The 26,902-nt window shown below is 37.9% G+C and overlaps 1 protein-coding gene across 4 annotated transcripts in view; it reads right to left on the bottom strand.

Annotated features, from left to right (window-relative positions):
• Positions 1-26,902, bottom strand: part of LOC122677090 (serine/threonine-protein kinase TNNI3K) — a 355,674-nt gene that overhangs the window by 196,399 nt on the left and 132,373 nt on the right. For all 4 annotated transcript variants that reach the window (XM_043876893.1, XM_043876895.1, XM_043876894.1 and 1 more), the window contains 6 exons: positions 26,194-26,292; positions 23,503-23,641; positions 16,012-16,156; positions 15,821-15,925; positions 11,525-11,619; positions 10,775-10,924 (listed from right to left, as the gene is read on the bottom strand). In XM_043876893.1, the coding sequence (XP_043732828.1) occupies positions 10,775-10,924; positions 11,525-11,619; positions 15,821-15,925; positions 16,012-16,156; positions 23,503-23,641; positions 26,194-26,292 (733 nt within the window). The remainder of the gene's footprint in view (positions 1-10,774; positions 10,925-11,524; positions 11,620-15,820; positions 15,926-16,011; positions 16,157-23,502; positions 23,642-26,193; positions 26,293-26,902) is intronic.

Raw genomic sequence — 26,902 nt, forward strand, 5'->3', positions numbered from 1 at the left:
CTTTTTTTGGAACTTCAGATAAATTTTCTAAATCAGTCAGTTCAGTTCAGTCCCTCAGTTGTGTCTGATTCTTTGCAACCCCATGGACTGCAGCACACCAGGCCTCCCTGTCCATTGCCAACTCCTGGAGTTTATTCAAACTCATGTCCATTGAATCGGTGATGCCATCCAACCATCTCATCCTCTGTTGTCCCCTTCTCCTCTCGCCTTCAATTTTTCCCAGCATCAGGGTCTTTTCGAATGAGTCAGTTCTTCTCATCAGGCAGCCAAAGTATTGGAGTTTCAGCTTCAGCATCAGTCCTTGTAATGAATATTCAATACCAGTATAAATACCAGTGTATTCATTTTCTTTGCTGCTGTTGTTAATTACCACAGATATGGTGGTTTAATTCAACTCTACTATGTTATAGTTCTGGAGGTCAGAGTCCCAACATGATTCTCACTGGGCTAAAATCAAGCTGTTGGCAGGCCTGCATTCCTCCTAGAGACCCTAGGGAACATCAGTTTCCTTTCCTTTCCTTTTCCAGTTTCTGAAAGTGAAAGTGAAGTAGCTCAGTCGTATCCAACTCTTTGCAACCCCGTGGACTGTAGCCTACCAGGCTCTTCCCTCCATGGGATTCTCCAGGCAAGAATGTTGGAGTGGGTTGCCATTTCCTTCTCCAGGGGATCTTCCCGACCCAGGGATCAAACCCGGGTCTCCTGCATTGTAGGCAGACGCTTTAACCTCTAGAGGCCACCAAAATTCCTCAGCTTGTGGCCCCCTTTCTATATCCTCAAAACCATCAACAGCTGGCTGAGTCCTTCTCACATCCTATCACTGTGGCTTCTGCTTACATTTAAGGAGCCCAATGTTACATTAGGCCCATCTGGAAGATCCAGGTTTATTTTCTCTCTCTCAAAGTCAGCTAGTCAGCAGCCTTAACTCCCCCTTTGCCACTTGCTATGTAAGGCAGCATACTCACAGGTTCCAGGGAACAGGACCTCAGCATCTTTGGGGGGTATTGTTCTGCCTATCAACTCAAATCTCAGTGTGCTTATGTTTGCATGTTGGTACTGCTTTTCTTTCTTCTCCACTGCTAATGACCATTTGAGCCTCAGGCAAATTAGCACCACCACCAAGAATTTCCCACAGAATTAAAGCACCCCTTCATCTGTCCCACTGCTAGATTCTTAGGCGCTAAGGTTTTATCTGCTTCTATCCACACTGTCTGATCCTACTTAAATAAGACCTGTGATACTTTTGAAATTGTTATTTTACTTAATTTGATTTTTAAGTGTTTGGGACCAGGAAGAACAGAACAAATCAAAAACAAACCTTTTTCTTATTTCTGTTTTTCCTAAGAGAAGCTCCTTTGAGGAAAGAAAAGAACCCAAACCACAAGCACTTACCCAAGCACAACAAAGCTCAAATCACAGAGCCCACCTCATCGCCAGTCTCAGCCCCTCTGTTGGACTGACAGTGGCTGACAGCTGAGAGGGCCTCCTGCTTCCCCGAGTGAAGCAGAAAGCCACATCTTGAATCTTGAACGCCTGTGTGAGTCCGTGATCACACCCTTGATGTTACCTTTCATCTCAACAGCTCTCTTGGCTCCACTTGCTCTGAGCAGTTTTAATTTCCTGCCAGCACAGTGGCACAATTTGCTGGCATTTTCCTTAGGATGCTTTTCATCAAGAGCCTAATGAGTGCCTGGGTTCTGGCGGATGATAAGCACGAGGCTGCCAGGGAAATGCCAAGAGGCCCCCTTGGCTCTGGAAGGCATCTCTGCCTAATTTCCCACCTCCTGCTACATGTAGGGGCAATTCTCTGCTAGCATCGCTCTGACAAACTACCAGTGTGTGCAAAGAAACCTGAAAACCACTAGAGCCCAGTACCCTGATGCTTGGCTGTGAGGGGTTAAGCAGAAAAAGGCCTTGATGGAGCTCACTAAATGGACTTGTGAGCCAAACTCCTGATAATGGATATACCCAGATAACCAAGGTACACTAATGGAACACATCCAGAGATAATCGAAGTTCCACTAATTAAATAAAATGTTTTCCCATATCTAAGAATTTACTATCTACATCCAAGTGTTTTACCCAAATAGGAGGTTGCTATGTTATTAGCCTAATGCAGTTATAATAATGATTTGCACTTTCAGACTATTACTCACGGGTGCCCTTGAGGGTTTTGGCATATGGGACTCTTCCCCGCTGGCTTGCAGTCACTTTCATTTCCAGCTCCCTGCTCTTCCAGTCCTGTCTTTATTCCCCAAGCACAAGGCTTCCCCTTTAATGTCTTCTTATGTTCCTTTATTCCTTATATTAGGAGTGATTTCCCCCACAACCCCCTCCCCCCCAACTTTCTGAATAGCTCTTTATTTTAAAACCTAAGTTGTCCTTTAAGGCTACAAGTCCATCCAAAGGGCTAGTACATGGACAATTTAGTATCTATGTGGTGGCCACACACACAAAAGAGGATTCACAATTATTCGAGAAAGGGAAGTACAAATTTTATTATTTCCTATAAGGTCGTCTCTCAGTCCCTACCATTTCGTCCTAGAAACAATGAATGTTGTTCACTGCTATGAGAAATTATTTTAAGAACACAGAGGAAAGCTTGCCATGAAAATCATTTTAAAAACTAGATCTAAAGATTAATGGTGAATGACACCAGTATTAAGACCTTCTCCCTGATTTTCTGACTGTGAGGCCCTGTGGGTCTGAGATTAAGTAGAAAACATGGAGATTTGATCTTGATAAAGAAGCCAAGAAATTCTTATTGATCTCATATGTACCACATGTCCAGGCCATCAAAAGAACAGTTTGGACCTTCTTTATACTTGCCTCAAAAAATAAAACTCTCACAGCAATGATATAGATGGGGCTTTGCTCAATATTTTGCTATTCCCCCTTACATTCAGGTTAAAAACCATTTTCCAGAAACACTGAAAAGTGAGATCAGAGGATGGCTCCTGATGTTTGTTTGCCGTTCAATGGCTCATTTTCCTCCTGACAGTCCTAGTTCCTCATACTGTCAATAAAATCAGAGGGAACAAAAATTTCAGACTTGTGACATGTTCTTCTGACATAAATCTGAAAACTGCTTTAATTTGATACCATGAGAAAGAGAACACACTCCCAGCTTCCCCCATGATTCTTGTTCCTTAATCATCAGGACCAGATAGAATGTCGCTAGTCTTCCTTCATCTTGAGATAAGACTCCACAAGGACGAATACTTTTGGCAAAAGAACATTTATACAAACCATTTAACATCCCTCTTTCCTCTTTTTCCTCCCTCTGCACTTTGCCTTTATTTCTCCTTCCTTTCTCTTCCACACATATTTACTGAGTGCCCATTAGAGACCAGCTCATAGAAGACCTTTCCAGGGAAGACCTCTGTGACTTTTTCATTTTAAATAGTGTCCTTTTCCCTGGTGGCTCAGATGGTAAAGTATCTGCCTGCAATGCGGGAGACCTGGGTTCAATCCCTGGGTTGGGAAGATCCCCTGGAGAAGGCAATGGCACTCCACTCCAGTACTCTTGCCTGGAAAATTCCATGGACGGAGGAGCCTGGTAGGCTACAGTCCATGGGGTCGCAAAGAGTTGGACATGACTGAGCGACTTCACTTTCTTTCTTTGAATTTTTTACTTGCTATCATGTTTCCTTTTTATTTTATTCTTAGCACTTACTATTATCTGATCGTTTCTATTTGTTCTCCTTCTTATGACATGTCTCTTCTGCTAGAAATGCAAACTTCTTAAGTGCAGGGAGATATTTTCTCTTTTGCTCACTATTTTACCTCAGCTCTGAGTATACTGTCTATCACATATTAGTTTTGCGACACAGATTTTTGAATGAATGAATGAATGGCACAAAGTTCAAGAGTACAATGTTGAAACAGAAATGCCCTTTCCTCTTGCAATGTTGTGTAGTAGAAAAACATATATATATATTCACTGTAAATTTTGTGTATGTTGTATAGTATAAATATACATATATATCTTTTATATATTTGTTTATAATACAAATATTTCAGTTTAGTCACTAAGTCGTGTCCAATTCTTTTGCAATCCCATGGACCGCAGCCTGCCAGGCTCCTCCGTCCATGGGATTTCCCCAGGCAAAAATATTGGAATGGGTTTGCCATTTCCTTCTCTAGGGGTCTTTCCGACTCAGGGATCAAATCTGTGTCTCCTGCATTGGCAGGCAGATTCTTTAGGAAGGAAAGGTAGAAGATGCTGTGAGTGTGCATAACGATGTTATTTTACAATAGGCTGGAGAGGTCAGGGAAGTGTTCCTTGAGGAATTGTCTTTTAAGCTGAACTTGAAAGATAAGCATGAGTTATTAAGCAAAAAGGGAGAACAAAAGCATTTTATCCAGATTAAAAAATTCTGCAGTTCCAGTGAGTAGAAAGAGGAAGTTTATTTAGAATGTTTTTTAAAATCTTTTGCCTATTACTTTAAGTATTAGAATTGTGCAGTTAATACAAAAACCTACAATATTAAAAAAAAAAATCCCCACAGAGAAAACAGATATCAGTAATAGTGTTCTTGAAAGGATCAACTATATTATGACTGATTGTATACCATGTAGTGAGATACCTAATAGAATGTTATGACTGACATATCTCCTCATTCTCTATTTCACTTCAACAAATGTGTATTGAGCAGCTATTAGGAATCAGCCATTGAATTACGGTTTTGGAAGACAAAGATTAATAGCCCAAATGTTTGTTCTCAAAAAGTTAAGGGGAATAATGTTTCAATCTGAGATAGAAGTATGGGTATGGCACAATAAAACACTAGGAACGGACATGTGTACTAGGCTGGGATGTCAGGGGAGAGTTTCTAGAAGACAGGATCCATAAACTTGAGTCTTGAAGGTTAAGTAGGAATCAGAAATTTAAAGTGAAGTGGAGTAGGCAAGGTGGAAGGGTACAGAGAAAGAGAGAATGGCATGAGAAAAGATTTAGAAAACTGGAATAACAGGACATGTGTAGGGAGGAGCAAGTAATTTTGCATAGCTATTGTGTGGATGGGTTTCCCTGGTAGCTCAGCGGTAAAGCACCCTCCTGACAAAGCAGGAGATGCAGATTCAATCCCTGGGTTGGGAAGATCCCTTGGAGAAGGAAATGGCAACCCCTTCCAGTATTCTTGCCTCAGAAATCCCATGGACAGAGGAAGCTGGAGGGCTACAGTTCATGGGGTCAGAAAGAGTTGGAAATGACTGAGTGACTGAGCATGCACCTATACATATTAGAACAATGATTTTAAATTGCTTAACTTTTTGATGAGTGATCTTCAAAACTTTTTGCTGTAGTCCTTAAATTTTAAGTTTTCAGTGAATGCTACTATTTGTCATAAATAAGAAATATATACACAACCAAATAACACAAGTGATTTCTATATTCTGGCTTTGGCCAGTGATATGTGGCTTCATGAAAAGGTTTAAAGAGGATACCCATTATCCTGTTATGTTAATGTCATATTTCTTCCTGGACACTAATGCATGTTGTAAATTAGGAAAGATTTTGAGATTTTAAAGTTTTGTGGAGCAGGACTGTATCTCTTCTGTGCACTTAATAATAATAGCTATCACTATTTTTATTGAGAATCTGTAATCCAAACATTATTTCTTATTCCTAACCCATAGCAGAATTCTGTAGTTATTAATTTATTTATTTAAATTTGAAGGTTAAACCTCAGAGGGATTAAATAACTTGCCCAAGGTCATTCAGTAATAAGTGTGGAATTTGGACTTAGATTTACTTGATTCTAGAGTGAGATGGTTAGGTTGATCTGTGTCATAAGACAGACTTCTGTTTGGTATCAGATTTCCACCAAAGAGCTATGTGGTTTGAGCTAGTGTGACTTAACACCTCAAAGTCACAAACATTTTATCTGTAATACAATTATAATACCAATTTAAAGGGTTATTTTGATAAATTACATGCATATATATATATATATATATGCAAATGGGGGGCTTCCCAGTTGGATCAGTGGTAAAGAACCCACCTGATGGAACAGGAGAGGCAAGAGACTCGGGTTTGATCCCTGGGTTGGGAAGATCCCTTGGAGGAGGGAATGGCAACCCACTCCAGTATTCTTGCCTGGTGAATCCCATGGACAGAGGAGCCTGCGGACTACAGTACATGGGATCGCAAAGAGTTGGACACAGCTGAGCAACTGAGCATGCATGCATGCACAAATGCATATGTAATAAGTGATTAACGAGTGTGAAGTTCTCTTAGACTATTTGTATTAATGTATACAGTTTCACATATAGTTATTATGTTTCAAAATTCTTTGTATTATCCCCCTACAAGAATAAAGGTTCTTCCTATTTTAATGAGAGTTGATATTATTTTATTTTTTAAAGAGAGAGAGTTAACTAAACATGTAGAAAGATAACCAGGAGACAGAAAATTGCACATAGAATTTTAAACACCACCTAAACTTTCTGTTTATTCTTTTCTTTACCTCATCCCAATCCACGCTAGCATAATAAACTACGTTTATTAAACTAAGTAGCTAAACTCCAGGTAGGTAAGAATTCAATATAGAAAAAGACTGGGAGTTTATAATCCAAGGATGAAGATTTATCAAAAAATTTAATGAAGTCACTTCTCCTTCTTTCTACTCCTCCCTCACCCTTATCTCTTAGTTATTTTTTACTGGCTGAAAACTGTAGAAACTCACAACTATAAGACTTCATTACTTTTAGAGAATACACTATGGTACGTTTACTATAAATAATTCACACCATACTACACTTGTCAAAAGGAATGAACAAAGTATATATCATGGTACAGGAGCCTTGATTTTTATTGTTTTTGCTCACTTACTCACTAATTTTCCAACTGCAGCTCCCTGTCACTGTGAATTAGAGTAGTTCTGCTGTATACAAATATTGTATTCTGGGTAATTAGATATTGGGATAGGAGCCTCTGTAAATTACTTTAACTGGTGTCAGTACTGAAGCAAATAAGAAGTTTTTAGTTCTGTTTCTGGTTTGGGTTATTTTCTGACCCTAAACAGCCTGACATAAAGGAGTGCTTTTCTTTGTCAAAGGCAGCCTTTTCAAATCTAACTGCCAGACATACTATTGAACTATGTGTTCAATTCTAATTGGTTGAGATCTTTTCAATTTGGCAGTTTCATCTTTAATGCAATGGATGTAAGATTATGTGTGGCTCTTTTCAATGAGTTTTCCATACTGGTGATTAGGGCAGCGGATTTGGACATAAGCAGGCTGCTGGCTATTTCTTCTGGCCAATTTAAATTGATTCATACAAGTCCTTTGTACCCCAGGGGAAGGGCAGAACAAATCCCAGTGAGTGAGCCAGATATGGCTACTCTCAGAAGAGTAAAAAAGAAGAGGGAGGACAGACTGGGGAGAGGAAACACTAAGTATTGTAAAATTGGAGCTCTGAGCAGTCTGGCAGAGAAATATTGAAACTTAACCAGTAGGCTTCTGTATAGAACCAAGGTCACTGGTAAAATTATTTCCAAGATTGATTTTGATATATTTAGGTTAAAAGGACTAGGTAAATAGAAAATATTCTTCATACTTGATCCCACAGGGAGCCATACTGAGCAAACTCTTTTCTAAAAGTATTCTAAAAGACAGTAGATAATTATTTCAGAACTCCAAAGCAGCTGTAAATGTGTGATAACAGAATAGCAGAGAGGGTCAGCTAACAATTTTGTTTGGGACAGATGAAAAATTGGCCTTAGAATCACTCAGAGATGAGTGCTGTTAAGAAAGTCTCCTAGTTTTCTGTTTCGAAGGTGCACTAGGAGGAGCTATTCAAACAGGGCACATCCAAAAGTAATCCTTTTCAAACACACAGTCTCTGGTTATAAAGCTCTCTTCTGGGTTTTCTCTTTTAAGGACTGGATAGGGTACAGGCAAACCATGGTGGGGTCACTTCTATTATACATCATCTCTATTTCATGAAGAAAGAACTCCAAGTGAAGTTTTAGTGCTTTTTCAACTCCATTTCAGAAAATCCTTGGTATGCCAGATCAATTATTTTGGTGACTCCCTCTCTGAAGGAGAATGTAAACTATTTATCCAAAGAAAACAGGGACAGTACACTGCTGACAATATTTTAACAAGGACATTCCAATCCTACCTGAACACATGAAAACAAAGAAACGTTTCTCTAGCAAGAGAAAATAGCAACAGTTTTATTTTGTTGGTTTGACTTGCTTTGCCCTAGAACATATGCAAAACATCCATCTGTCTCCTGAGTGGTAACATTCAATTTGTTAAAATTCATAGTAATAATGAAATGCAACACTGATGCCTGCCACATTAGTTGAACAAATAAGGGTGACAAGTATGGCATATGTTTCAGAGACTAGTGGGTAAGTCCTCTAAGCTAAAGCATTTCTGTTGTCTTTTGGTAAGAAATCTTAGGAGCTTGCACAATGATTCAAGGTTTTATAAAGTATAGAACTCCACAGAAAATAAAAGTAAAGCCAGTTTTCAACCATCATTCTTAATCAACTAAAAATAAACAAAGCCAAACCCTGTGAAGAGCTGGCTGCAGCAGCTATTTCTGAGCTGTCTTCTGGAAGACTAATGCTTTGTAAAGTCTTTCTCTGAAACTCAGATTTCTTGAGAGATATTATCTGAGAGTCACTGGAATTAATGCAACATAACTAGAACTTAGTAAGGCCTCCTGAGGTTTCAGAACAAGTAAAATTTTCCAACTGACACACAAATACAAAACTACCTGGACTTCCCTTTATACAAATTGGAAGGCAGTTATACCTGACAGAAATGTAGACAAATATTCATCAAAAGATATGTATGTGATATGTACATGTATAACAGCTGTGTTCCTAATAGTTCTCAATTATCCAGATACCCTGAAACAGCAGAATGAATAAATTGTAATATATTTAAAAATAATACCATACAATAAGAATGAATGATCTGGAGCTACATGCAACAATACGGATGGATCTCGCAACTCACTGGGCTAAACAGGTCAGGCATTAAGACGTACACATATACATGTGTGTATACATCACAGCATTTCATTTATATTAAGCACGTGTGTGCATGTTCAGTAGCTTCAGTTCTGTCCGACTCTTTGCGACCCTATGAACTGTAGCCTGCCAGGCTCCTCTCTCCATGAGATTCTCCAGGCAAGAATACTGGAGTGGGTTGCCATGCCAGGGGATCTCCAGGCAATCTTCCTAAACCCGGGACTGAACCCACATCCATATTAAGTACAGAAAGAGGTAAAGCTAATCTATGTCTGAAGAAGGCAGTGATACCATTTTTGGCGAGTGAACTGAAGACAATGTAAGTGGGGCTTCTTGGTGTGGATCATGTTCAGTTTCTTCATCTGAATGCTTAGTGAGTTCAGTTAGTGAAAATTCTTTGAGCTATAATGTATAGACATGTTTGTGTGTATCTATATTTATACAATACTCAAATAAAAAGTAAAAAATAACAGGCCTATATCTTAACTCATGCCTTGTTATTCCATGTCTTTTCACTTTTCTTTTTTGTAAAGTAACTTGTATATCATTTCTTCACTAGCAGTCTTCAGACCTATATGCTTTTCTTTCTCCTTTCTATGTGCTTACAATAGCTCTCTATTTCTATCCATCAAACCTCATCTCTCCTTTCATTAATGGACTTTCATGTCCTACTTCAGACGGAAAATCTTTTAGATCCCCTTGACAACCTAAGAAATCTTCCAGTTTAGTAACTGTTCTTGTAAGCATGGTGTTCTAATACTTAGAAACATAAGAATACTTCTTTACATACTTTGAACATCCTAATAAGGAAATACAAACATCAAAATCTGATATATTTTACAGTATTTAGTTGTATCTCTCTGATTTCAATACTGTTCCATCTCACCTGAAGATTTAAACTCTGTTTGAGTTTACATGGTTTATATAGAGCTCGCTTAAGAGGTATACTATATCGCAATAAAAATGACAAAATGATATTTTACCTTCTGATTGTCTCTAGTTTCCTTTCCCTTAAAAGGAAAATTTGTTAGTTTTCATTTTCATTCTTTATTTATGGACTACTACTATAACCACGACTATCATTGCCAAAATGCCAAGTATTAGGTATTTATTTTGTGCCAGTCACGGTTATAAGCAATTTGCACATATTATCTCATTTAATCTTTACAATCTTATGAAGTTGCTATTGTCTTCATTTATCAGATGAAAAAACTAAAGTTCAGCAAGAATAAATAACTTGCCCAAGATTAGCATTATAGTTTGATTCAAACCCCATGTTCTTCCAACCCAAGCTTTCGCCACTTTGAGCTCAAATAAGTTTATACTTAAGCACTGAACATTGGCTCCCTTACTTTTTCTAATACAGGCATTATTAGCAGGGTTAGACACAACAAATACTTGTTCATTCTTTCTTTGCATTAATTTAATAATTCAAATCCACATCCAAATTCTTCCATATAAGAGGTAAAGACTAACTCTACATCTCCTCTAACAAAGTGATTAATGTTGCCTATCACAATTTTGTTTCTTCAGGAACTAGAAATGTGACAGCTCCCTTCTCTCTTCAAAATGCCAATGCCAAAAGTGACTTCAACTGACCTGCAGCCCTGGAGTTGCCTTCCCTACTGTACTCTTTGATCCACATTCCCAGTGATTCAAATACAATCTCCAAAGGAAATGGGAGTATACAAGTCATGGAAACAAAAGAACTATTGATGTAGTGACATCAACAGTGCTCACAGTTCAATGTTATCACTACAGCAATGCAATGGTGAAAAATATACCTTTTTCATAAGCCCACATCAAACATGTCTGCTCATCTTTTTCACCACTAGACCTGCTTGGATCACAAGCTACCAGATTCATGTCAGCTCCATTATCCAGTAAGAACTGAACCAGGCGAATGTGACCATGGTAGCAAGCAGAGTGCAACCCTATAATAAAATAAGAATGAAAATATGAAAGGAGAAAAGGGGAAAACTGAACCCCAATTTTCAAAAGATAGTCATTACCACATAATAGCATTGTTGCCAGAGATATATAACAAAAGCTGAGTTCTCTGATAGATAATTAATTCTATCTTTGAGAAAACAAGACACTTTAAAGAAAAGAAGTATATAGTTAATATACACAGAGACTACCTTTTGCTTAAGCACACTTTTTAGTATTTTTACATCCACTGTAACTACCAGAACAAACATTAGCATCTTTGTATAAATCAAAGAGTAAAGACCTCAAACAAAAAAAAATTTTTTTCAGCAGCAAACCAAGGGTAAGACAGTGTGATCAGTGTGTTCCTGATGCAGGTCATAACGGATGCATTGACTGTAAATACTTTTGCACAAAAATGAAGCTGACCAAAGGTCAGTCTGCTTTCTATTATCACCATGCACCATCAATTTAAAAAATGTCATTGATAAAATATTCCTAGTCATTGGGGTTGGCCACTGCCACTGCTCCCCCCACTCTTGACCACACTACTTCGCTTGAGCATTGATATGCATCAGAAACTGTTGTTCTCACCACAGTCTTACCTGTGTGCCCGTCCCTTCCTTGGTGGTTGATGCTTATGACATTCTGATCAAGAAGAAATTTAACCAGGTCAATGCTCTTGCCGTAAGTACAAGCACTGCAAAAATATAACACAGGGGAAATAGAAGGCCTCTGTTATGGGCTGAATGTGTGCCCTCCAAATTTAACATGTTGAAGCTCTGACTCCCATAACCTTACAATGTGACTATAATTTAAAGAGGTATAATCTACAGAGGTAATTAAGTGAAAGTGGATTAATTAGGGTGGGCTGGGCCCTCATCAAATATGATTGGTGTCCTTATAAGAAGGGAAGATTAGGACAGGGACAGGAGGACAGCTCATGAAGATACAGAAAAGAAGGCAGCCATTGGCAATCCAAAGAGAAAGATCTCAGGAGAAACCAAACCTGACACCTTGATCTTGAATTTTCAGACTCCAGAACTATAAGAAGATCAATTTCTGGTGTTCAAGGTACATAGGGTATGGTATTTAGTTCTGGTAACCCTAGAAAGCTAAAACAGCCCTGATTTACCCAGGCTATTTTAGATGCTGGTGTTTACATAAGAGTGCCAAAAAGCCAGAAAAGAGAGAAGGAGGAAGGGAGAGAGAAGCGGAGGTGATAAGAAAAAAAGCACATAAAGCAATATAATCCTGAAGATTCTCAAAGATGAGCCTTTAAGAAAGGAGCTGTATAAAATTTCTAGCATTTTCTTATTAATTATTAAATAGTTCTTATGATATGACTTCTTTTTGCAGGGAAACTGAATGGAATGAAGGAACCCAGGAAGGTTCTGAGAAATTTAAATGATACATTACACTTGTAATTACATCTGAAGCAGGAGACAGCCCTTGAGATCTGATGCTAATTCCAGGTAGGTAGTGTCAAAAATAATTTGAACTAGAGGACACCTGCTCAGTGACTCCAGAGAACTGGAGAACTGTTTGGTATAGAAAACCCTTATACACAGCTGGTATCTTGTGTTTGGAAGTAAGGTATTATGTATTATGGGACAGTACAGAAAAACAGGGTGTTTTCCTTCCAGGTTTGTTCCAGAAGAGGTCGTTCACTGAGTCTTACTCTTTGCTCTTCCTGGGATGACTGCCTAAATCCTTTTTCTATCATAGAATTTTATTTTCTTTAAATAAATGCCACTATTTATCTAGTTGAACTGATGTTCCCTCCATGAAGTCTTCTCATGAACCAAAAGCTGAGTTCATTGTTATCTTCTCTGCTTCCTTGTTTGTTCAATTTTATGGCACCTTTCCTATTGTGTTATGGTAATAGATACACCTGTGTGTGCTTTGATGCCTTAGAACAGTTTCCTTAAAGAGAGAAGGGATTGTGTCATGTTAATGTTCCTACCAGCAACACACAATATAGCTCCTTAATAAGTCTTTCTTGAATAGTTGAGTGAATAAAAAGTCACTATCTCAATGTAATAGATCCTATCACCATTAGTTATTTGTATTACAAATAGGACTCAACACTATACTTTTAATGTTTGTCTGAATTCCCTCATTGTTTCCTTTCAAAGTAACTATTTACAGGAAATGATAAGTTCTGAACATACATATATGTATATATATATATATATATATGTGTGTGTGTGTGTATACAAATGTGTGTACATATAGCATATGAAAACAATAACAGAAATGTACCAAGTGCTATGTGCAAAGCACTGTGATTTGTACATAGAAAAAACCATAATTATAGTGAGCTCTTCATGTAAAAGGAGTATTTCTTTTATGAATATGTACTTATAATGAATAGAATAAAATATTAATATGTTATTCCTAGTAGCCACAGATTTGCACAAAATAAAACAATTGAATGCATACTTTTAACTCACTTCACTAATCTCCTTATATGCAGAGTACATCATGGTGAAATGTTGGGCTGGATGCAGCACAAGCTGGAATCAAGACTGCCAGGAGAAATATCAATAACCTCAGCTATGCAGATGACACCACCCTTATGGCAGAAAGCAAAGAGCAACTAAAGAGCCTCTAGATGATAGTGAAAGAGGAGAGAGTAAAAAAGCTGGCTTAAAACTCAATATTAAAAAAATGAAGATCATGGCATCTGGTCCCATCACTTCATGGCAAATAGATGGGGAAAATGTGGAAACAGTGACAGACTTTCTTTTCTTGGGCTCCAAAATCATTGCAGATAGTGACTGTAGCCACGAAATTAAAAGACACTTGCTCCTTGGAAGAAAAGTTATGACCAACCTATACAGCATGTTAAAAAGCAGAGACAATACTCTGCCGACAAAGGTCTGTTTAGTCAAAGCTATGGTTTTTCCTGTAGTCATGTATGGATGTGAGAGTCAGACTATAAAAAAAGCTGAGCGTCGAAGAATTAATGCTTTTGAACTGTGGTGTTGGAGAAGACTCTTAAGAGTCCCTTGGACTGCAAGGCCATTAAACTAGTCAATCCTAAAGAAAATCAATCCTGAATATTCATTAGAAGGTCTGATGCTGAAGCTCAAGCTCCAGTACTTTGGTCGCCTGATGCGAAGAGCCAACTGATTAGAAAAGACCCTGAGGATGGGAAAGATTGAAGGCAGGAGGAGAAGGGGATGATAGAGGACTAGATGGTTGGATGGTATCACCGACTGGATGGACATGAGTTTGACTAGGCTCCGGGAGTTGGTGAGGGACAGGGAAGTCTGGTGTGCTGCAGTCCATGGGATCGCAGAGAGTTGGACACGACTGATTGACTGAACAACACAAATCTTCTCCTGTGGTTAATCTTCTGAAGGTGATGGTAATCCTCAGATTATAACTGGTTTCAGTGTGTGCACAGAGTAGCAGAATGATTTGAAAATGAGACTGAGGTGTCAGCCTCCATAAGACTGACCTATTGGAAGAAGAAGACTTGAGTACCTCACAAATATCAGTTCTCCCGATTGCCCCCTTTAGGGACAAAGTCCATGATCCACTTTAACTGAAGGCCTGATCTAAAGAATTTGTGCATCTGTTCTGTGACAGAATGTGTAGAAAACAGGAAAAATATTTTGGTACTAGAACATGAAGATACATAGAAACACAGGATTTGGAATTAGTCAAGCATTTAATACATAATTTTCTAGCCATAAGAATCTTTGGCAAGTTAGATTTCTTGAGCTTCAATTTTCTCACTGGTAAAAAAGGGATAGTAAATCCAACTTCATAAAATGGTGATGAGGATTAAATGAAATAATGGATGCAAATCATCCAGCACATATTCACTGTTCCATAAACGGAAGTTGTCTTCACCTCCCCTTTGGCTGACCTCTTTGGCTGGTAAGACAAATCTGGAAATCTAAGTGAAATTTGACATGTTGATGCCTGATGCAGAAGTATAAGCTTAATTTTAGTTTAGTATTAATCAGTAGTTAGTCTCTCATTTCTATTATTCATCAGTAAGGTACAGACACTATATAAATAACACATTAGTCTCAGATACATGTTTTAGATGTTACAAACCAGCCGAGAGATCTGCAATATGTAGGTGAATGTATCTTATATTCAAGGTTTACTCAATTTGAATGACTATGCTTTTATTTAATAATCAAAACAGTAGCCTGTTAATGAGGGTTTTAAATTATATGAATATCTGCTTTCCTTTGGGACATTTTAGGGACTTATGCCTCTTGAGTTTTTATCAGCCCTTTTCTTCCCTCTCTCCTTCTCTTTTCTTTCTTAGTCACAACTCTTCCAAACCTAAATGTTCCTTCAGTGTGCTATTCCAGAGCTCACTCTAAAGGACTCTAACGGATTCCTAGCGAGGAGTTAACGCCTTCTTATGTATCTCGGTGGCCACCCTGGCTAAGCTCTTACAGGCTGACAGGTGGATGTCTTAGATAGGTAGATACATTTGCACATAAGGTTTAAGTGGTAAGGAAAAAAAATGCCACTTTTGATGCTGATGAATTCTGGTAATGAGATTCTTGTCGGAGGAGGATTACGGGCACTGCTCCTTTTGGCAGCTTTCTGCAGAGTGAAATGGAATAGAAGCAATATGCTTACAGATGTTGACATGCCTGTTGCCTTGGCAACATCAGCCCCCGTCTTTGTGGCTGCTGCCGGCAAGACAGCATCTGGCTCCAGCCCCATCTGTTGTACTGACTGCAGCATCTGCCTCTACCTTTTCTTCCGTGCATCTAGCTCGGACTTCCTATCCTCTGTCCACCCTCTGCTCTTGCTCTCAGATTGTAACATCTGCCACTATTCATTCTTGCTTTACGTACATGACTTCTGGTGTCGAAGAGTGTTCTCTTAGTGGCAATTGTGCTCAAATGTTCCTTTACCTGTGAAAAGCTGTTTCACTGAAGATGTTTTCTTTAGTCAGACTTTCTATTCCTGATATTTGAATGATTTCCTTGGCAACTTCAAATTTGCCATTGTAGCATGCCCTAGAGTTAAAGAAAATATTTTGAGAATAGTAGGAAGATACACACAGTATACTTGAAGTACCTATGGAACAATACATAATACTCACAGGTGCAAAGGGGTGTCTCCATAGATATTGACAACATGTGGCTGAACTTCTAAATCGCTCTGGAGCAGGTACTTCACTATATCGTGATGTCCAAAGCGAGAACAGAAATGGAGTGGAACGTGATCTTCATTGTCCTGAGCATTTACTGTCATCAAAAGAAAGGAAAGATATGTTTTATAGAATTCTCTATTTCTCAGCCTTCTTATGTGTAGTATCAGGGACTTTTCTAAGTACCTGAGAGACTCCTGGAAATTGCCAATTAATGACAACAATAAAGAAAATTAAGTGCAACCAGTTAAAAAAGTTATAATTCTCTTCTTAGCCTGTTACCACATTAGGCAGGCTTTCTTCTAGCTCCCATAAATCTATGGAACACATCTAATCAAATCTACCTTGCACAATGAAAGAGTTCAGGAAACTAATAAGTATCTAAAAGGTACTCATGGCCTTATTTCCACAAATGTCACCATTCAAACTGATTATATACTTCCATCCCCCATGGAAGATGTTAAAAAGTTCAGACTTTGGACAAAGCATCATTTCCCCAAATTTTGGCCCAATATATTAGCATGAGGCCTAGTATGCTGTATGTTTATAGTGCTATTTAGGAGGTTCTGATGTTCCCTCAACTGAAAAATGTTATACAAAGCATGGTATAATGAAAAGGCAACAAATGATTCAGACCTCATTAATTGTGTTACCCAAGACAACTGTTTAACATTAACTGCAGTTTTAAATTGTCCAATCGGTAGTGATCATTTGACTCTTTCTTTGTTCAATCCAGCCTTATAACCTCTTCTGACATTTGGGGAATTCCCTATGTTGAAAATACTAACTAGATGCCAAAATCACATTTTATCATTGCAGCTGGAAAAATGCTTTCCAAGCCTCCCTTGCAGTTAGGGCACAGGATTAGCACAGGGTGACCATATGTCCCAGTTTGGTGTTCTTACGCTAGCATAATTTTTAATAGCAACGCTTTCACTCTCAACCATGCCCTGGTTGGACGCTTATCTCCAGGCTCTTCTATTCAACACATTACTTCAGACCCTTACATCAGAGCTGCTGACGTACAAAAGCAGTCTCTTCTGTTTTGGGAAAGTAGCAGTGGTGGAATAGCTCCATCTAATTTCCAGTATTAGTGCTTTCAGCCACAGACTGGGTGCCCTGCATTGTTGGTGCCAGAAACACAAGTGCTGGTGTGTATGTTAGCAGAGGTGGCAGTGTGCCTTCAAAGGATTAATTTTGGGGGTGTGATTCCGGACACCATTTCTCACTGTGAGAATGCCAAACCCAGCTTTCTACTTTGTTCTGGGGAAGATTCTATGATAATTGATATCATTTAATATATTTCCTTCATGCTTAAATTAGCAAGCATTAGTTTCCAAATCTGGCATATAAGAACACCTGATTGACACAGTCATTCCTCAACAAGTAATAAATGATCAATATGCACCAGGCACTGTGCTAGGTGTTGCGGATATTGATTTCTTATCAGTTGATGGAATACCATTTGGTGGGCAGCAGAGATGCTGAAAGGATTAAAGGAGATAATTTCTGGAAAGTGTCTAGCATGATGGCTGTCACATATTAGATATCTAATAAAAATGTCTACTTTCCCTTTTTACTAATTTCCCTCTCAGAAATTTACCAAATGCTAAGGCCAATAAGCTATAAATGCAGAGTCTATGCCCTCAAATAATTTACAATCTAGTTGAATAGTCAATAATTACAGGCCTGAAGTAATAGAAGTCAACACCAAGCGCTAAATTTTGGATTTGCTTTAGCACAATTTTTAAAATTAAACATAATCAGATCAACTGCTCTACAGCCACTTTTTGTTATTTTATTACTCTGTCCATCTGTATATAGGGCTTTATTCAAAATAGAAAAAAATAGCCCTTAACATTCATTTTCATTATTATGTGTAACAGAAATCATCCATTGAACCAAAAGAGTTGATGGAAAGATTTTCTTTTAATAATAAGCAATAAGAAGGAAAAGAAAGGCAAGATACTAGTTTATTTTTTTAAAGTTCAAATAGAATAATCATTTAACATCTAATAAGCACTGATTTAGGCCTTATAGCCGCTATATTTGTAGACAATGATTCTTATTTTATTGTTCTGTAAGTACTTAAGCCAAAAAGAAATCTTTAACAAAGTTACTGAACTCCTCTCAGGGCTGTTATTGAAAAATGAGTCTTTGAATCTTTCATATTAATGAGTAGCTCAGAAGGACACTCTTCCTTCAGAAGAATGTTCCTGGTTGTTTTGATTATCTTCCTTTTTAAGATTCTTTTCCTTTGTTCATATTCTGTTGGAAGTCAGGGAAAGTCAATACCATGAGTCAATGCTTGAGAACAGTAGGGAGCCCAGGGAATCAGGAGGTCACATGAGGATTCTTGAGGTCCAGAGGGGACATTGTAAAACAGAATAAAGCACAATATTCCATTAATTCATGATTTTCCTTTGGCCATCTCTGGCCCCACCCAACATTGTTCTTCTCTAGTTGAATCAATAAACTTCAAAGCAGATTATTTCCTTGATAAATTATTGGCAGTAGCCTGGATATTATTCCCATCAAAGAAGATATTAATACCAACCAAAGGGATAAGCCAGGAGAAATCTGGATCAGATGCAGAGTTTATATATTATATATAACTCCATTTCTGCTTCAGCCATTCTGATACCTTAATTTCATCATAGACCAATTTGCAAAGATAAAAAAAACACATATTATTATTAGTATTATCTGGGGAAAACTGACTGTATGAATGACAGTCTATTTGCTCTAACTTAATACATAATTTAGAGATCTAATTAAAGGAAAATTTTAAACAAAGGAATACATGTAAATCATTATTAGAAAAATATGTGGTCACTAGTCCTCTATCTTGAAGAGCATATGTGTTCAATAGTGTATTTTGCAAGAAAGAGTAGATGAATATGTAGGTAGATGGATGCTACTTCCTGCTTATTTCTGCTTATGGATCTTAAAGATAGAATAAATGCTTCCATATAAACCCAGTAATGTTAGCACATCCCAATAACTCAACTTCCAAATGTATCTTAAATAAATTTTCAGTAACAAATCTGTGTGATAGCTCTGACAAGATATATTTTTTAAAATAAATTACTTCCCTTTACTGACCATGTCCTAGAAACTTTTGTGACATTTTCTGATATCCAAGTCCATGTTAACAAAATTTTATCTTCATCAGATTATAGAAATTAATAGTTTCTGAACTTAAAATTTTCCATTTTTAACTCTGCAACTCTATTTTTACAAATACAGAAAGAATTTAAATTTGTATCTATATTTTTACAGATACAAAAAGAACTGTATCTCTATTTTCTTCTTATGGAGTCCAGCAATATTTGACCTTTTCAATCTCATTCAACAAGCATTGTGTTTCTCCTTAAAGACGACTAGGGACTTAAAACATATGTGACTGAATAGGTCAGTCTCCCAAACATGTTGAGCATGCTTTCGGAATTACATTTTGGTTAATTTTATAACCTTAATTTATTTTCATTTGTGATGTTCTGTTACCATGGAAACATAATGTAAATACCAGATTTCAAATTGCACTCCTTTTGGGGTTATTCATTTACTCCTCCCCTTATGTCCATTAACCACAGGCAAGGTTCAGATCTAAAATAAATCATCTGAAGGCTTAGATATATCTTAGAGTAAGTGAACTAGCTGATAATAAATCTTGTGCAGCATCCACTAGCACTAAAGATTTTCCGGTTTATTCTTTGCAATTGGTTTAAGTGCAAAAGGGACTTAAATATCACGTGTGTATTAGAAGGAAATACAATGCTTAAAAATCTGAGTCATGTCTCTTGATTTTTTTTTTAAATGATTGAGTAGGAGGCATTAGAGTGCTTCTGTGAGTCTGAAAGAAAATGCTAAAAATTATATCATATGATGCTGGTATGTACGGGGAATACGGGTGCAGCGCACATTTCAATGCCTTTTGTAGAAGAGTCCTTTGATCCTGGAGACATGCTGATCATAAATGACACTCATTTTGACACCACTGAGCTTTGGAGTTGTTCAGAGGAATAAAAGGCTGAGGCTGGCATTGATAATAAAAGGAAGAATGCGAGCAGTTCCTGACCCCTTGGAAAAGTGAGGCAGTTTCAGAAACAATTATGCGCTCAGTGATTTCACACCGTGTACCTCTGACTGTTCTAAAACAACAGAATCAAAGAGACTGCTTAAATAAGGTCCAAGGAACAGCGCTCCTTGCATCCTGACAACACAGGTTGTTTATGATAATGCTATAGAAAAATTCCTGAGTTACTACACACCGGCTCAGAAAATGATAGAAACTATGTTTCTCAAACATTGCCAAATAAAACGGTCCTGTTTCCAACATGGAAGTGAAACTGCCCTAGCCTCTTGCCACACTTGTCCCTGGGAGCCTTTGTGTTTCCCTTATGAGTAGACGGAAACATCGATTAGTTTTATTAACCAAATATCAATCTCAACCTTGAACCAAGGAAATGGCAGTTCTAGAGCTTTGACAACCTTGTGCTTTTGGAAATGTGCATCATTTCTGCTGCAAAGGCCAGCAGTTCTTACAGCTGGGCTTTTAATTAGGTCTCTTGAGGGTCAGTGGAAGAAGGCTGGATATGCCTGAGAGAATTTAACAACAAGATGTAACTCTGAGTGAATCTGTGTCAAGAAATAAAGTTTGGGAGGACGATTAAAAAAAAGAGAAAGAAAGAACTTTTCTTCAAAACTTTCAATTTTCCAAAACTCATTTTATAATTAAAAAACTAAAAAAGTTGCGGGAAATTTTATTCTATTAAATGCATCTAAAATATTTCTGTGTAATCTAAAGCTTTTTTCCCAAACTGATCACACTCTAACTCTATTTCCATTTAAAATAATAGTAGTCTCAAATACTGAGGTGGATGTGGGGAGTAACATGAAATGCTCAGATATAGCTCTGGGAATGAAAAATAGTGTAAATATTTTGGAAAGCTGTCTGAAATTTCTCCCAAAGTTAGCATGTATATGCCCTTTGATTCAGCAATTCTCTCGCTGTTTCTCTCTCCATATATATTACATATATATACGTATATATATGTGTATATATATGTATATATCTTACAAATATATATACCTTCATTTTCTAAAGCAAAGAAAAGATTTAACCTATGGCAATAATAGAAACCAGAATATTGATTACCTTTGGTGGTGAAAGCTATTTACTAAGAAGTGGGCATAAAGGAACTTTCCAGGTGAAATATTTGCTACCTTCCAGATAAAAATACTATATCTTGATCTTGATGACTTTTGTGTGGGGGTATTCAAAAGGAAATATTCACTTAATACTCAGTTAAGATTTGAGAATTTTGCTACATGTAAGTTTTACCTCAATTAAGAAAAGATTAATGAATAACAACAAGTGGGAAAAATTTAGGAAAACCCCTTACTTTTATGGTCATACCTAATGCGTATTGTCACCCTGCTTATTTAATTTATATGCAGAGTACATCATGAGAAATGCTGGGCTAGAAGAAACACAAGCTGGAATCAAGATTGCCGGGAGAAATATCAATAACCTCAGATATGCAGATGACACCACCCTTATGGCAGAGAGTGAAGAGGAACTAAAGAGCCTCTTGATGAAAGTGAAAGAGGAGAGTGAAAAAGTTGGCTTAAAGTTCAACATTCAGAAAACTAAGATCATGGCATCTTGTCCCATCACTTCATGGCAAATAGATGGGGAAACAGTGTCAGACTTTATTTTTTGGGGCTCCAAAATCACTGCAGGTGGTGATTGCAGCCATGAAATGAAAAGATGCTTACTCCTTGGAAGGAAAGTTATGACCAACCTAGACAGCATATTAAAAAGCAGAGACATTACTTTGCCAATAAAGGTCCATCTACTCAAGGCTATGGTTTTTCCAGTGGTCATGTATGGATGTGAGAGTTGTACTATAAGGACAGCTGAGTGCCAAAGAATTGATCCTTTTGAACTGTGGTGTTGGAGAAGACTCTTGAGAGGTCCCTTGGACTGGAAGGAGATCCAACCAGTCCATCCTAAAGGAGATCAGTCCTGGGTGTTCATTGGAGGGACTGATGTTGAAGCTGAAACTCCAATACTTTGGCCACCTGATGTAAAGAGCTGACTCATTGGAAAAGACCCTGATGCTGGGAAAGATTGAGGGCAGGAGGAGAAGGGGATGACAGAGGATGAGACGGTTGGATGGCATCACTGACTCAATGGACATGGGTTGGGTAGACTCTGGCAGTTGGTGATGGACAGGGAGGCCTAGCGTGCTGTGGCTCATGGGCAAAGAGTCGGACACAACTGAGCGACTAAACTGAACTGTACTGACAAGAGACTAAAAACTCCAGGAGTCAATGAAGGGAACCCTCCTTGCTTTTGTGAGATTAATACCCAGGAGCTCTCACACATCCTCAGAGTGAACACTGGACAAAAATCCACTTATGCTTCCAAAAGGAGAGAGGAAATAAATAATTCTGAAATATACCAGAGCATTCTGCTCTTAATAAGGCCTGTCCTCAAAGGAAAGTGTTGAATGGACCCTAGATGATTGAGGTTTTATTAAAGTCTACCTGACGTGGGAAAAGAAAAAGACTCAATTCCATCTCCCTCAAGCATTCCTTTTAGAGAAAGGGGAATATCCAACTCTAGACCACTCTTACCCTCTTGCCCACCTAAGAGGTAGGAAAACTAAGAAATACTTGTGAAATCCACAACCCAACTACACAGGCTCATTGAAAGACTAAGACTTAATGATACGACAGTAGAATACTTCTTTCTACCCACACCTCATCACTACACAACACCATTAGTTTACAAGTTCCTTTCACAAGTACATCATGTCTGTCTTTCAACAAAAAATTAGATGCTTTAGAACTGTGGTGTTGGAGAAGACTCTTGAGAGTCCCTTGGATTGCAAGGAAATCCAACCAGTCCATCCTAAAGGAGATCAGTCCTGGGTGTTCACTGGAAGTACTGATACTGAAGCTGAAACTCCAATACTTTGGCCACCTCATGCAAAGCGTTGACTCAGTGGAAAAGACCCTAATGCTGGGAGGGATTGGGGGCAGGAGGAGAAGGGAACGACAGAGGATGAGATGGCTGGATGGCATCACCAACTCGATGGACATGAGTTTGAGTAATCTCTGGGAGTTGGTGATGGACAGGGAGGCCTGGCCTGCTGCAATTCACGGGGTCACAAAGAGTCGGACACGACTGAGTGACTGAACTGAACTAAACTGAATATATTAAGCTGAAATAAAATATGCAAAGAAGGATTAACATATCAGTTTAATTAATATATTAAAAATAATAAATTATGATTTGAGGAACAAATTAGTACATGAAAACTAGAATTAATCAACTTCAAGATTATTCCCTAGTAAATAGGTAAAGTAGAAGAAAAAGCATACATAAAGTAAAAGACTGCAAAATTCTTCTTCTAATCATAATCTTACCATCTGCTTTGCTGCCTTCTTCCACCAAGAGTTTCACAATATTAAAGAATCCTTTTGCAGATGCTAGGTGGAGGGGCCTATCTCCAACTTCACCACTTACATTTACATCAGCACCAAATTTCAAAAGGAGGCGAGTTACCTAAAGGATCCAAGCATTTGAGATTAGTGTCAAATTTCAAATAAGGAAATGGCAACCCACTCCAGTATTCTTGCCTGGAAAACCCCATGGACTGAGGATCCTAGTAGGCTACAGTCCATGGGGTCGCAAAGAGTCGGACACAACTGAGCGACTTTACTTTCACTTTCAGCAGTATGGAAGGAGACATATCATTAAGATGTTCTTTTGGTTAATTTTTGTCTGAAAAAACCCTAATTCAATTGGCCTAAACAATAAGGTATTTATTATTATATCACCTAGCAAGAAATTTAAAAAAAGGAGCAATTTCAGAGTTGGGTCTTCATTGTACATAAACAGTCTTCTCTAAAATCACCCATAATCATCTCTGAACAGTCCTTTAAAATCTTCTTCTGGCCAGAGTCAGCAGTGTTTACATGATTCTTTATTTTTGTAGTGACTCCATGCATAGGTCACCAATGGTCATCTTGTGACTGGGATTCTAAGTCCTGTTTTGATTTGTGAGTAAGCAGGAGATAGCCACACTAGCTTTTAGCATCTTCCTAAACTGGTTGAGATTCACAACTCAGGAGTCTTCCAGGGGTTGTTTCTGGTAATTTACGGGATTTGTTCAAAGTGTTTACACATCCACTTAGGAATCTTTCAAATACTTTTTCTAAACTTGACATTGTCTCCTCTGGGAATTTCAGAAGTCATCACAGTGATCCCAAGAGATAAGTTAGTATGTATATATGCCATTAAAATAACAGTTATGGGAGGACTCCTCAAAACTCTTGACCATTGAGGGCCTTCCTGTGTGGTCCAGGGGTTAAGACTTTGCCTTCCAATGCAGGGGGTGTGGGTATGATCCCTGGTCAGGGAGCTGAGATCCCACATGTCTTGCAGCCAAAAAATCGAAATATAAAACAGAAGCAGTATTGAGACAAATTCAATAAAGACTTTAAAAATGGTCCATATCAAAAAAATCTCTAAAAGGAAGTCTTGACCACTGACGTATCAGCATAAATGTGAATTTAAGCTCTGAAACTATTTTGTGGCAGCAGATAAATATATTTTGGGCAGAAGCCTCTCAAGAATATCGGATACATTTGATAGAAATCTAGGTGAAAAAAATAGCTGGTGGAATGTGGGAGAACTTATTATGTGCAGTGGGTAAAGAAGAAAGGTTCTGAAATTAGGCTTCTATTTATTAGTTATGTCACTTTGAGTAAATGATTTGGCCTTTTCAAAATTCAGTTTCTTCATCGCTAAGATGGGAATACCTCATAGGGTTGTCGTGAGGATTAAATAAGTTATTATACATGAAACACTTAGAAAAGTGCCTGGTACTCAATAAATGATATCTGAAGAGGTAGCACCAATGTGGAATGTGTATTTTATCCATTTGTTGGCTAATAGGCACACCAATGCTTAATTTAGGAGAAAGCTGAATAGTAGTAGACATTTAGTCTCAGGAACCTTGCACTCCTAAGCAGATATTTCTACTTATACAGACTCCATAAATTCTGATTATGTGACTTTATAATGCACAGATTTAAACTATCATTGAAATCGATTGTCTGTTAAGCACCATTATTATATACCTAGGCAATATTGCTCTTGGTACAAAACATCTACTCTTCCACTTAAAAATAAGTAAATAAACAAATGCCAAGGAACATGGCATATCAGGCACATTTATAAACCAAATGTGCCATTCCCCTGTCAGCATATTTTAGTAAGTGACAATAGCATCCATAAATTACTTACGTGCTGTCTTTGCACATAGAAAGTGAGTCCCTTATCATAAAAGGGCCATCCACATTTTAGCATAATTTTATAATACTGTGAATATATATTCAGGGAAAGTAAACAAATTTAACACTCCACAAAACATGCAGAGAAGCTCTTTATGTTTCTGCTGGGTGATGAGGTTAATCGCCAAAGAGGATGACTCAACAAACAACGTGCATTGTGTATATCCGGCCTGTGCCTGAAATCAGAAAAAGTTTGGAGTTTTTTCATCACTTGAGCCTTGGACCCTGTACTTTCAGAAGCATTTTCAGTACCCAGCTCTCCAGTGCACTCCAGTGCACTCTGAGCAGCACATCAATGAAATGAGCAATCTTCCCTAGCTAGAGGTCACACTTCACAGGCTTGAGAGTGTCCAGGCATATTCCAGCCAGCAAAGAAATAAAGGCACAATGGCTGGAACAGCACAGAGACACAAGTAAGTTTGATTTTCAACTTGGGGGCCTCAGGAAATGCAATAGCATGACCTCTACAAAGGTAAAAAGTGTAATTCTGCTGCATAACTGAGTAATACTAGAGATCTAGGGAGATAAAATGAGGAAGAATGAGAATGGTCAGTGAAAATGAATAACTTGGTAGCTGCTATTTTTCTGTGGATCTACAAAAGCTTTTCAAGGGTGGAACTGATGAGAAGATGGTAAAAATGATTCAAAGGATAGCTCAAGTAGCCTTTCTTTGAATACAGTACATTTCAAGAAAAGCCTGGAACACTTAAGTGATGCCCCAGGCTTTGGACTTACCTACGCACTTACTTACTGACTTACCTGTTCGTGCCCATAGCATGCTGCAATGTGCAGTGGAGTGAAAAAAACTGCATCTTGAACATTGACATTAGCTCCATGTTGCAGAAGCACATCAGCAGCCTGGATAAGGAAGAGCTGGGTTAGGAGATTCACTGGGGGCATCTGTCCAACAAATTCATTTTATAATTAAAATGTATTAATACAACTCGTCTTTAGGAGTCACCATTCTAGAACACAATATTTTTCCATCTCCCTTCTCTGAAATCTCCAATGGCTTGCTTTTGCCTAGAAAATAAAAGCCAAGCTCCTTACGATGATATTCAAGGTCCTCTCAATCTGATGGTATCCTTTAAAATGTATTTCCCATGAGTCTCTTTCATAAACCCAACTGTACAATCAAACTGCACTCCATTTCCCACTTCTCTGAGTCTTTGTTCACATTATTTCCTCAGTCAGAAGTTCCCTTCTGCCCAATCTACAGATATTTAAACCCAAGCTAAATGCCATCTCCTCCAATATTTCTTTATTTTCCCTCCATTTGTTGCCAGATTATTCGCTAAAATTGTCTTCCTTCCTTTTACATCTCACTCAACTTACTTTCATACCATTTAGAACATTTATAAATTTATATACATGCCTTATCACCCTTATTAAAGACCAAATTCTTTAAGGACAAAGTGTATACCAAATTCATCTATATAATCCTAGCCTAGCATGTTGTCATGAAAAT

The sequence above is a fragment of the Cervus elaphus genome, chromosome 20 (genome assembly GCF_910594005.1).
Source record: "Cervus elaphus chromosome 20, mCerEla1.1, whole genome shotgun sequence".
NCBI classification, from domain to species: Eukaryota; Metazoa; Chordata; class Mammalia; order Artiodactyla; family Cervidae; genus Cervus; species Cervus elaphus.